General features: G+C 49.2%; 1 protein-coding gene across 1 annotated transcript in view; it reads left to right on the top strand.

Annotated features, from left to right (window-relative positions):
- TG (thyroglobulin) overlaps positions 1 to 12,816 on the top strand; it is a 256,066-nt gene that overhangs the window by 13,819 nt on the left and 229,431 nt on the right. The window contains exons 8-12 of the mRNA XM_025870539.1: positions 557 to 700; positions 862 to 1,047; positions 5,091 to 6,185; positions 6,618 to 7,205; positions 9,846 to 10,085. Of these exons, the coding sequence (XP_025726324.1) occupies positions 557 to 700; positions 862 to 1,047; positions 5,091 to 6,185; positions 6,618 to 7,205; positions 9,846 to 10,085 (2,253 nt within the window). The remainder of the gene's footprint in view (positions 1 to 556; positions 701 to 861; positions 1,048 to 5,090; positions 6,186 to 6,617; positions 7,206 to 9,845; positions 10,086 to 12,816) is intronic.

A 12,816-nucleotide genomic window follows, 5' to 3' on the forward strand; every position in this document is an offset into this window, starting at 1 on the left:
TTTGCAAATGTTCATCTGCAGTGCTTTGAACACAGCACCAAGCTCCAAAATTTGGAGACTTTGTGCGCACTGGAAGGAGGCACTCCACCCTGGGCAGATGCAGCTCTGAGCCTGGAGAGTGGAACACAGGATGCGTTTTAATCTGCTCTCATTCTCGAAAGCAGTGCTCCTTTGTGCTGTGTACAACCTGCACAACTGCACAGAGCAGCCCTGGCTTTGGAAACCATTATATCTTTTTTTTTTTTTTTTTTAAGATTTTATTTATCCACTGGGGGAAGGAGGTAGAGAGAGAGAGGAAGAGAGAATCTCCAGCCCAGAGCCCGATATGGGGCTCGAGCTCACGATCCTGAGATCATGACCTGAGCTGAAACCAAGAGTCTGACGCTCAACCAACTGAGCCGCCCAGGTGTCCCCGAAACCATTAAAATCTTGATCAGACCTGATGCATAGTGATGCCCGCATAGGTGCTGGCCCCCCTAATGTCTGTCTGATCGGCCAGGTCAGGACGTCCTTTCTGAATGCCCCTGGCCCTTGAAACGCTTCTGTCCTCACCCAGGTTTGGAACTGTTACTTGATGAAATTTATGACACCATTTTTGCTGGCCTGGACCTTGCTTCCACCTTTGCCGAAACCACCCTGTACCGGATATTGCAGAGACGGTTCCTCGCGGTTCAGCTGGTCATCTCTGGCCGATTCCGATGTAAGTACCGGGTGGGTGACACATGTGCATGTCTCCGCTTGGAGGAACCCTCTCCCGAAGTGGGTGCAAGGGTTTAAAACACTGTCAAAGCAAGGAGAATGCATTGCTGTCAACACAGCCTTGTTTACACGCTGTGCTCTCCCTGCCCGCATCTCTCCTAGGCCCTACAAAATGTGAAGTGGAGCGGTTCACAGCGAGCAACTTTGGTCACCCCTACATTCCGAGCTGCCACCGCAATGGGGGCTACGAGGCAGTGCAGTGCCAGAGGGGAGGGCCATGCTGGTGTGTGGACGCCCAAGGGAAGGAGATCCATGGAACTCGGCTGCAAGGCCAACGGCCATCTTGTGGTGGGTTGCCTCTCCGGGGCCTTCTCTTTTGTTCTCATCAAGTTATATGACTTTCACTGCTTCTCCAGACCAACCACTCCAGAACCCATTCGTTCCACTGCCTCCTGAGTGTACCCCAGAGGCCCTTCGAGCCCAGCATGATGGAAAACCCATTTATTGTCATTAACTTCCAACATCTTTCTCCTCCTATGTCAGACATAGTTGCTTTCTCAGTGATCTCAGAAGAAAAAAAAGAGAATTATGTTCACTTGTGCCATGAGAGAAGTGTGTACCGGTCACTAAAGCAGGGCAAAGAGGGTAGGGTCAATTCCATTTTGCAGAGTGTATGAAGAGGAGACGTTCAGGAAGGCTTCACGGAAGAGGTGACGCTTGATTAGAGTCTTCTTAAGTAAAGACATTTCCTGAAGGAGGAAAATAAGGAGAGGTGTTCTCTGACTACAGAGCGGGAGAATCAAATTATGAGGACATAAATAATAGGCATGGATAAGCTACTGGACAATGAATCTGCAAGAAGGGCAGAGAAACAAATTGTTGGAGTATGAACAATGCACTTTAAGCCCAGGGGTTAAAGTGAGAGATGAGACAGTGAGGTCTTTCCAACCAAAGCAAAGGCGTGGGCACTTCATCCCGGAAGTCAGGTGAAGACGTTGAGGGGTTTTAACCTGGAGAGTTCCATGCTGGTTTTGTGTGTAAGAAAGACCACCCAGGCACCTTGAAGTGGGGGCTGAAAGCAGGATTAGACCGCAGGCCCTGGGGCCAGGGTGAAGGTCATTGCAACGTTTTCAAGAATGAGGAGAGGACTATATTACTTCCCTGGGCAGCTGTAACAAATGACCACAAATTCAGGGACTTAGAACAACAGAAATATATTCCCCCAGTTCCGGAGCCTAGAAGTCCAGAGTCAAAATGTCAGCAGGACCATGCTCCCTCTGAAGGCTTCCGGGGAGACTCCTTCCTTGCCATTTTCCTGGCTTCTGATAGTTGTCGACAATCTCTGGCATTCCTTGGTTTGTGGCAACGTGGCCTCAAACTCCGCTTCGTCATCAGCTGGCTGTGTTGCCTCCGTGTCTGACCTGTGGTTCTTCCTCTCTTCTCGTAGTGACACTGGTAATATAAAATTAAGAGCCCACTCGACTCTGGTATGAGCTTGTCTTCACTACCTACATCGACAATAACCCTATTTCCAAATAAGGTCCCATTCTGAGGTTCCAGGAAGAATGTGAATTTTGAGGAGACACTATTCAACCCAGCACAGGGACCGATACAAAAGTAGAAGCGACGGGCTGGGGAGAGGGGTGTGGACATGAGAAATGTCGCAGGACGCTCCAGTAAGACTCTATTCCATCTCACCAGTAAGATCCTGAAGGAGGTTAGGGGTGAGGGCAAGGGAGGAACCCAGGAGCTGGATGGGTTCTGCAAGATGGCAAACAGTGAAGGAGGTAGGCTGGTCTTTTTATAGCCTCGAAAGAGATCAGTGCTCATGTTCATTCAACAATTCCTGTGAAGTCATTGATGTCTCCAGCTTCACATTGTGAGTGTTCTGCGTGGTGTTTGGTAGTATTCTATCTGCCAACTGTGAGAATGCAGAAGGGGAACATGTTGAAGCTCTGCCTTGAAGGTATCTATGACTACACTGTCGTTCTCCTAAAACCTAGAGAATATTGTGTCCTCCAGTTTCCAGGTGGAAATGGAGAACTATGGTTTTCCAAATTAAAACCAGAATGCTATCAAATGCAGGGATCGTATATTTTTACTTTCTCTTCTCTGGCGTATCTGTCCTATTTCCATGCAAACGAATGCCACATGGAAGCAATATCTGAATGTTTTTGCCTTGGTAACACTACATAACAAATGAACGGAAGGGATATGCCCTTAATTTGGAAACAGAATAAGCAGAGCGGTGAACTTTATTTCTCCCATACCTTCCTGTAATACCTTCCATTCAAGGCAGCCATGGCCTGGTTGAGGGATGTGTTAGGGGTTCGGATGTTGCCAGTCTGTTTTCTCTCTCTGACGGCATGTTCCAGTTCTTTCTGTTGCCTGGTTACAGAGGGAAATTGGCTGACTTCCTTTTTGGCATCCGTGTGAACTGAAGGGAAAGAATTATTTTAAAAAAGGTGGGGGTGGGTGGCTGGCTGGCTGAAAAGGACCTCTAAGATTTATGATTTGATGGAGAAACATGGAGCTTACTTACTTCTACCTGTGTGATGGAGATGCTTGGAATTTGAATTTAAAGTCTTTTTCCTTAATGTGAGTTCAGTCAACCTAGAATATTCAGATAGAATGACCTGACCATTCATGCATGAAGTTGACTGAGCTGATCACTGTTTAATTAATAACTTCAAGGAAAGGTCAAGAAACCTAGAAAAATGTGCTAAGTGTGTTTGCTGCATGGGCATTGTTATATTATATTATAGGGAATAAGGTATTTCCTATAATATAATTCTATATTATATATTACACCATAGGAAAATATTTCTTATTATAGGAAATAATAATAGCATTTAAAGTATCTCTTATCCTCCAAGAGACTATAAACTAGTTAGCCTAGACAAGCCTACCCTCAAGGAGGGATTAGTCAGCCACATGAAGAGCATATAATGAAGCATTAAAGTCCATGAAAAATTCCAACAAGAGAATGCTGGGAAAGAAAAAAAAACATTTCATTAAAAACAAATGGGAATTTGTTGGTGTATTAGTTTCCTAGGGCTGCTGTAATAGATTACCACAAACTGGGTGGCTTCAAACAACAGAAATTTATTCCCTCCCAGTCCAGAGGCCAGGAATCTACAATCAAGGTGTTAGCAGGGCTGAGCTCCCTCTGAAGGCTCTAGGGAAGAATCCATCCTTGGCCTGTCCAGTTTCCAGGGGCTGGAGCAACCCTTGGCCTTCTTTTTTTTTTTTTTAATTTTCTTTTTTAAATTTTATTATGTTATGTTAGTCACCATACATTACATCATTAGTTTTTGATGTAGTGATCCACGATTCATTGTTTGCGTATAACACCCAGTGCTCCATGCAATGCGTGCCCTCCTTAATACCCGTCACCGGGCTAACCCATCCCCCCACCCCCTTCCCCTCTACAACCGTCAGTTTGTTTCTTGGAGTCCATAGTCTTTCATGGTTCATCTCTCCCTCCAATTTCCCCTCCTTCTTTTTTCCCTTCCTTCTAATGTCCTCCATGACTATTCCTTATGTTCCACAAATAAGTGAAACCATATGATCACTGACTTTCTCTGCTTGACTTATTTCACTTAGCACAACCTCCTCCAGTCCCATCCATGTGGATGTAAAAGTTGGGTATTCAGCCTTTCTGATGGCTGAGTAATATTCCATTGTATATATGGACCACATCTTCTTGATCCATTCATCTGCTGAAGGGCATCTCGGCTCTTTCCCCAGTTTGGCTATTGCGGACGTTGGTGCTATGAACATTGGGGTGCATGTGGCCCTTAACCCTTGGCCTTCTTTGGCTTGTAGCTGCATTCTGCCCCCCACCTTCACAAGGCCCTTTTTCCTGAGTGTCTGTGTCTTCACATGGTCTTAGGAGGATATCCATCATTGGACTTAGGGCTCACCTGAATCCAGTGTGATCTTATTTCAACTAATTACATCTGCAAAGACCCTACTTCCAAGTGACGTCACGTTCTGAAGTTCTGGGTGGATAGGAATCCTGGGCTGGGGAGACAAGGAGGACACTGTTCAGCCTAGTACATTTGGTGCATGTGTGTGATCAGGTTTTCAGAAAGGGGGCCGGTGCCCATGAGCCTTGCCTTAGAAGGGGGTCACCCTCCAGTGAAAGGTAGGAGAGGGAGTCATGTCAACTGGAACACTCACTTCCCCAAATGGCCGCCACAGATGCTGCTCGGGGGGCGGGGGGAAGAAAAATAAAGAAATAATAGGATAGAGGAGATAGAGGTACAAAATGTCGATGTTCCTCATTGAAATTGTTGACATCTTACTACCAGAAGGATCTGTGGGGTGGTCTCAGGATTACTTGCTGACGTTAAAACCATTTCTCCTGTTTGCTCTGTCTTATGCAGCTGAAGATCAATTCTGCACCTCAGAGAGGAGGCAGGCCCTGTCTAGACTACACTTTGGGCCCTCAGGCTACTTCAGCCAGAACAGCTTGTTCTTGGCTCCTGAGGGAAGGCAGGTGTCTCCGAGAGTAGCCAGATTTGCCACCTCCTGCACACCCTTGATCAAGGAGCTCTTTGTGGACTCTGGGATTCTCCACCCAATGGTAGACGGGCAGGATAAACAGTTTTCTGCCTCAGAAACTCTCCTCAGAGAAGCCATTGGAGCGATTTTTCCCTCCCGAGAGCTGGCTCGTCTTGCCCTTCAGTTTACCACCGACCCGAAGCGCCTCCAGCAAAACCTCTTTGGAGGGAAATTTTTGGTGAATGTTGGCCAGTTCAACTTGTCTGGAGCCCTTGGCGCAAAAGGCACATTTAACTTCAGTCAATTTTTCCAGCGGTTTGGTCTCCCAGGCTTCCAGAATGGAGGGACCTATCTAGCCAAACCCCTCTCCTTGGGATTCGATTCAAATCCTGCCACAGAACCCCCTGAAGCCTCTAAGAAGGGAGCTGCTATGAATAGGCTGATTGTGGGCAGCTTTGGCTTTGAGATCAACTTGCAAGAGAACCAAAATGCCCTGACATTCCTTTCATCTCTCCTGGAGCTTCCAGAATTCCTTCTTTTCTTGCAGCAGGCTCTTTCAGTGCCAGAAGACATAGCAAGGGATCTCGGTGACGTGATGGAAATGGTTCTCAGCTCCCAGGGCTGTGAGCAGACACCCGGCAGCCTTTTCGTCCCACTGTGCTCGGCAGAAGGAAACTACGAGGATGTCCAGTGCTTTGCTGGAGAGTGCTGGTGTGTGGATGCCCGGGGCAAAGAACTTGCTGGCTCCAGGGTTAGAGGTTCACGGCCCAGGTGCCCCACAGAGTGTGAGAAGCAAAGGGCTCTCATGCAAAGCCTCTCAGGCAGCCTGCCCGCTGGGGCCAGCCTGTTTGTCCCTTCTTGTAGCAGCGAGGGGCATTTCCTACCCGTCCAGTGCTTCAACTCAGAGTGCTACTGCGTAGACGCCGAGGGTCAGGCTATTCCTGGAACTCGAAGCGTGCCCGGAGAACCCAAGCAATGTAAGTCTTTTGAGTATCCAATCCACAGATCCCGATTCTCTCTTGGGGCCCTGACACGGTGCATTGCAGAAAAAATGGATTCCGTTGTAGCTTACGTCCCAACTGTTGCAATGGCGAAATTTGCCAGTTCACTTAAAAATTGTCCAGAAAGGGGTTGATACTGTTAACCATTCCCGTGAGTGAATAGGGAGACTTGTGTGGCCTCCAGGAGCTCAAAGGTTTCCGTAGAGCTGACAACAGCCCATCACAACAGTGCCAGTTTGGTGACGGGGAGGCTCTCGGTCTAGGTGTTATTTCCAGATTTACGGTTGATGGGGTTTCTGTGGCTGTGTAAGGTTTTAGACAGGGTTTGGACGGTCCGGGGTTTTCATCTTGGTCTTTTGGGCTCGCGGAACTTGTTCATCTGACACACCTGCTCCTTGTTCCTCGCAGGCCCCACGCCCTGTCAGCTACAGGCCGAGCGAGCCTTCCTTGGGGCAGCGTGGGCCCTGGGCTCTGACTCCAGCATGCTGCCCTCCTTCTCCAGCAGCTACGTCCCACAGTGCAGCCCCAGTGGGCAGTGGAGGCCCATTCAATGCGACGGGCCCCCTGAGCAAGCCTTTGAGTGGTACGAGCAATGGGGGGCCCAGAACAACGGTGGCCAGGAGCGGACCCCTGCCGAGCTGCTAAGGAAGATCCTGAGCTATCGAGAAGCAGCTTCCGGAAACTTCCGTCTCTTTATTCAAAGTCTGTATGAGGCTGGCCAACAGGGCATCTTCCCAGGGCTGGCGAGATACTCTTCTTTCCAAGATGTCCCACTGGCGGTGATGGAAGGCAACCTGACCCAGCCTGGGGGGAATGTCCTCCTGGAGCCCTACCTCTTCTGGCAGATCCTAAATGGCCAGCTCAGCCGATACCCAGGGCCCTACTCTGACTTTAGCATTCCTTTGGCACACTTGGACCTTCGGAGCTGCTGGTGTGTGAGTGAAGCTGGTCAAGAACTGGAAGGCACGTGGACAGCGCCGGGCAAGGTCCCAGCATGTGAGTTAAGCCATGTGGCGAGCTCCATCTATGTTTTTAAAATAGGGTGTCTGGTAGTGGGGCTATTGGGTGTCAGAGCGGGCATGGAGTTCGGATATGGCCAGGTACATGTCTTCCGTGATTGAGGCACCCAAACGCATTAGTCAACTCTGGCTGCTCTAAGGGAATACCAGAGACTGGGCGGCTTCACCCGCAGACGTTTCTCAGAGTTCTGGAGGGTGCACGTCCAAGATCAAGGTGTCGGCAGATTCCTCTCCCGGGGAGAGCCATCTTCCTGGCTTGTGAAAGACCACCTTCTCGCTGTGGAGAGAAAGAGCTCTGGGCTCTTCATCTTTTTGTAAAGATACTAATCCCATCCAGCGGGCCCCACCCTCCATGACCTCTTCTAAACCTCATCACCTCCCAAAGGTCCCAACTCCAAGTACCATCGCTTTGGGGTTAGGGCTCCAATACATACATTCTTGGGGGGGACATGAACATTCAGACCATAACACCAAGGCTCATAGAAAGGAAGTGATTTCCCTACACCTCTGCAGTAGGTGTTGGCAAAGTTAATGTAGTTCATTTTTAAATGTTCGTATGATTTATGCAATCTGAAGAGAAACCAGAGTGTTCTTATGATTGATTATTTAAACCAATGCCTCAGATTTGAGCTGGATGTCGTCTGTGTACAAAGCATGATCTTAGGATGGATGAAGGCTATCAAGTGGATATGACCTGGTTCTTGCCTCTCTGTAATCTCATATAAATTAGGTGCACCATTTGATTAACCAACACACATTATGATTCTACTCACAAGGACAGGCTAGGTGCCCCGGACCTCAGGCAGTGCTCCTGCCTTCAAAGTGTCTTCAATTTATTTGAGGAGTTTAATTATAGGACTGATTGGAGAGCAGCTGAAGAAGGTTGATAAGTTCAGCTCTGTGGCAGGTGGACTTATAGGAAAGCTGTGGTATCTGAGGCATAAGCAGAATGAGGTTGACTCTGTTTGAAATTAAAATGTCTTATTACCAAGTGGCCATGCCGGAAGCTTGAAAGCATAATGACACAGATTCAACACTTATTATCAAATGAAAACCTCTCTAACCAGCACTGCTAATAGTACAGGTAATATTATAGCTCTTCAAGGCCAAAGAAATCTCTCAATCCATTCTTTGCAATGTTTAACATTGTCCACACCTTTCCGGATCATGTTAACATCAATCAGATGATTTTGACTTTAGCCAAAGTATAGGCTTTAGCAGCAAGTGGGTTTTAGAATGTTGGGTCATAGGAACAAGCGGTGAGAACAGTAGTACCCTGGGCATATTGAATGCCTGGAGACCCCCTGGCTAGGATTCTCCATTGAAGTGCTGAGTCCCAACAATAGGCTGACCCTCCAAGTGAATGCATCGATATCAGCATGGCTGTCGTATAAAAAGTCTCCTTCATTTTTTGAGATTCTTTATACCAACGGTCAGGTCTCCCACAGGAGTACATTCCTATAATTTCAGATGCTTTAACACTGAATTTGGTCCTCTTTGCATCCGATTTTTGAGGCCCGAGTTGATGAGACCAATAGCACATTGCAACTTTTTAAAAAATTTTTTATTATGTTATGTTAGTCCCCATACAGTACATCATTAGTTTTTGAGGTAGTGATCCATGATTCATTGTTTGCGTATAACACCCAGTGTTCATTACAACACGTGCCCTCCTTAATACACATCAGTTTGCTCGCCTTGGCCTGAGTGCCAGGCAATGCATTTGAATGGGGTTTAGAATCTGCAGGCCTTTCCCGTGAATCCCAAGAGGTGTGGAGAAGATACGCAATATCTTGTTCCCCAGGGGTACGAGATAATCCGCTGGGAAGCAAGTATTAGAGCTTCCACCTGTAGGAAGTGCTTTATCTTTTCCTTCTAAAGTTCTGCTTTTGGTTTTGCGATGAATACTTCTAATAGCTGGAACAGCTGAGCGAACTATACCTTGTATAGTATAGTCATATGTGTATTAGCTTTACAAAGAAATATGCATGTTTTGGGGGCACACGTTCAAACTCTTTTGTTGATGGGGCATATGATCCAAAGGGTTTGAAGACCAGGGGTTTGGAGCCTTGACCCTCCAGGTGTGGTTCAGCAGCATTACCATCGCTTTGGGGAGTTGTTAGAAATTTGGAATCTTGGATCCCACCTGATGAATTGACACCTGCCTCTCTCCAGGCTCCCCAGGAGGCTCTGATGCCCCCGAAAGCTTGAGAAGGGCTGGCCTAGAGGACACGGTGCTGGTTCTACTAGGGTCTTCAGCCCTGTTTCTAACGCCTATTACTCTGTGGCCAGAGTCACATGCCTCAGCTTCTCATCTGTAAGACCGGGATACTATCTTATTGGGCTGTTGTATAGATTAAATTAGATTGTCTGTGTAAATGTGCTTAGTATGACATCTGGTATGGAGTAGACATTAGCTATTGCTCAACTTCTTACATAGCAGGTCCTCTGTAAAAGGTGAGTGAGTGAAATTGTGGAGGTGAAACAGAAGGAACATTCCAGGCTGTAAAAAGCGATGGGTGAAGGAAACAGCTGTGACAGACATGTGTGCATATGTATATGCACACGTACCTCAGAGGGAGCGAAGTGTCCAGCCGTGATGTCTTTATTCCCCCAGGTCCTGGCTCTTGTGAGAAGGTGAAGCTTCGTGTCCTGCAGTTCATTAAGGAAACGGAAGAGATTGTCTTGGCTTCCAACAGTTCTTGGTTCCCTCTGGGAGAGAGTTTCCTAGTAGCCAAAGGAATCCGGCTGACCGACGAGGAGCTCTCCCTTCCTCAACTGTCTCCATCCCGGGAGACTTTCTCAGAGAAGTTTCTGAGTGGGGACGATTATGCCATTCGTCTGGCAGCTCAGTCTAGTGAGTGTCATGCACTTCTGGCTTCTTGTTCCCGCTCGTTGGGGAGGCAAGGGCTTGAGTTGTCTGCTCTTCGGTCCTCCTCAGGAATTTGTGGCCCTGGTTTTCCCAGGCTAGTGGGTCCCTCAGAAAGAAAAGACAAAGTGGTTTTGTGTACCAGTCAAAGCTGGCACAATGTGCATCTCTCCGGTATAGTCCCGAATCCACCAGCACAGCCACTTGGGGGCAGGTCTCCACATCTTGTATTGCAGATGGTGCCCACAGCCTACCGTGTAGCCAAACATTCTTGCTAGAATGTGAGGGGACGGGACCCAGCCCGAAATGCTCATGGTCTGTTCTGAAGCTTCCCTCTACTTCTCTGCGGGGGGAAAAGGAGTTCCATGAGATCAGTGCCGCACTCACCATCTGTGATTCTTTTCAAATGCAGAGACTGGGGATCAGTCACATGCTCAAGTTAACCCAATGAATGGCTAGCGGAACCTGGATGGTTTGGGCCCCGAGCCTCTGTCCCCTGCCCGGCTGATCCCTGGTGCCCAGAGCCTGGGGCTGTCTCATCCCAGAGCCCCTGCTCTTCCTCCACCACCTGCGGCCAGTTTGGCAGGAGGGTCCGACCCCTCTCCCAGGTCTCTTACTGACCCCACACCAGCTGGACAGGGACAAACACTTCCTCTAATGCAGGCATCTCGAGTTCCCCGCTCCTTGTCAGATGATCCCAGTGGATTCCCTATCTGGGGTTCTCTGGGCTTGGGTCACACAACAGCAAAGTGGTGCTCCCCTTGACGATATCCATGCCAAGATGAGAGCCCCCCCGACTCCTGCAGGCCAGGGCCTCCCTGCTTCCTCCCTTAGGGATGTCTGCTGCTGCTGCCTGGGATGTCCGGATCCCAGTGAGAATCTCCCAGGCGTCATCTTTGTTTCCTGCCTCGCTGCCGTGCCCGTTGTCTCTTTTGGGAGCACAAAGCACCACATCTTGTTGGTCTTTATATCACGGGGCCCAGCACAGTGCATGACTGACACATGGCAGGAGCCTGGTACATGTTGCTAAACCATCCTTCTTGCTTCTTTTGTCCCCTGTCTCCTTCTCTTCCCTCCCCCCACCCACCTCTTCCCCACACTCAGACACTTCTTGTCTCTGTTCCTCAGAGACATGGGGATTTCTGCTTTTGGCAAGAAACCAGTTGTTTTCCATTTTGTCCCTGGACGAGATTTACTGTCATCAGAGGGATCTGTGGGATTGATGCTCCTGAGGTTGTGAGCACTGGTTAGGGAGGGGACTTGAGAGGAAGGAGAGAAGTATTTCTTGGTGCCATAGAGATTTAGTCACTGAACGGCACAATGGCATTTTCTTCAGAAGTCAAGTTAAGGAAGTTCCCCTCCACCAAGCAACACGCTCTGACTTTGCATGCGGAGGTGGTAATGAAAAGAGGAAGGGTCCATAGAGAAGGACCAGGGGTGCTCATTTTTCTCAAATCCTTCAAGATGAGAGGAGGTGTCTCTAATCTTGCAAAGGAGAGAAAGCTCTTTGTGTGTAGACCCGCAGGGTCTGGGGATGGAGAGCCCAGGACCAAAAGAGATGAAGGATCACCGAGTGTCTTTGGCCAACAACACATGGTCGCAGCGTCCTCAGGCTTAAGGAGGGTGAGAGAGGGACACAGGCATGACCTTGGTGCTCAAGATCTTTTGATATAAATGTCACACTTACCCTAGTGGGTAAGTATTAGAGCCATTTCATCGATGGGTAAACTGTGGCTCAGAGAGGTTGCTCATGACCGGTAAGATCACTCACGATAACCCAGAGGTGCTGGGTCAGGATTCAGGCAGAGGCTAATCAGACTCATGAGTCCTGTCTCACACACCAGGCCAGTTTTTGGGGTCCTGGTCTCCTCGCGGGGTTCTGACCGTGGGCTGCTGGTGTGTCCTTGGGAGCCGCGAACCAGCCCATCTCTGAGAGGAGCAAGTCAGGAGATGTGCTCCAATGTGAGGCTGGCCTCTGCTCGCTGGGCTGCCCCAGATGTGACCCTGTGGCTGCACCTCTTCCCACCCCACGAGCCCTCTCCGAGTGCCAGCAGGAGCGGAGAGGTGGTCGAGGAGGTAGGACTTGAGAAAGGGTCTGGGGGACAGTTCCTGGCTACTCAGGAGGAAGATGATGCTGGGGGCAAATCAGGCTGGGGTGGCAGAGCTGTGAGCCCCAGTAACACATACGATATCTGGTCGGTCCTAGTGGGGAGCGTGGTGGGGGAAGCCAGGCAGGCAGGGACACTGAGCGCCGTCCTCTGACGGTGCCATCTGAAGGCCGGGTGACCCTCTGTGCATCACATAGCCTGCCCCGCTGAGCCTCGTCCCGCATCTTGGGGTGACAGCGCAGACTGCCTGGGCTATTGTGAAGACCAGATCGGATTTTGTGGGGACCAAAGCCTCGGAAGGCGCTAAAGCACTAGATTGAAGGGCTTGGCAGGGAGGGCATGAGGCAGGTTGTCACACACTGGCTTCTGGTGTGCAGAGCCAGTCCCTCCACTTCCCACCGTGAGCCTGGGTAAGTGGCATCACCTGTGCCTCAGTTTACCACTGTCAGATGGGATGATGTCACCTCTCGTAGAGGGTTGCCGTGAGGATCCCATTGGCTAAAACATATTTAGATCATGCCTGGCACGTAGTAAATGTTACATAAATGTCATCTATGGTTACCACAGTCTCACATGTCGGAGGGCGTGCCACTGACCTAATCGGTGCCCTA

This window comes from Callorhinus ursinus, unplaced genomic scaffold (genome assembly GCF_003265705.2).
Source record: "Callorhinus ursinus isolate GAN/ISIS: 27379988/994484 unplaced genomic scaffold, GSC_fseal_2.0 scaffold5, whole genome shotgun sequence".
NCBI classification, from domain to species: domain Eukaryota; kingdom Metazoa; phylum Chordata; class Mammalia; order Carnivora; family Otariidae; genus Callorhinus; species Callorhinus ursinus.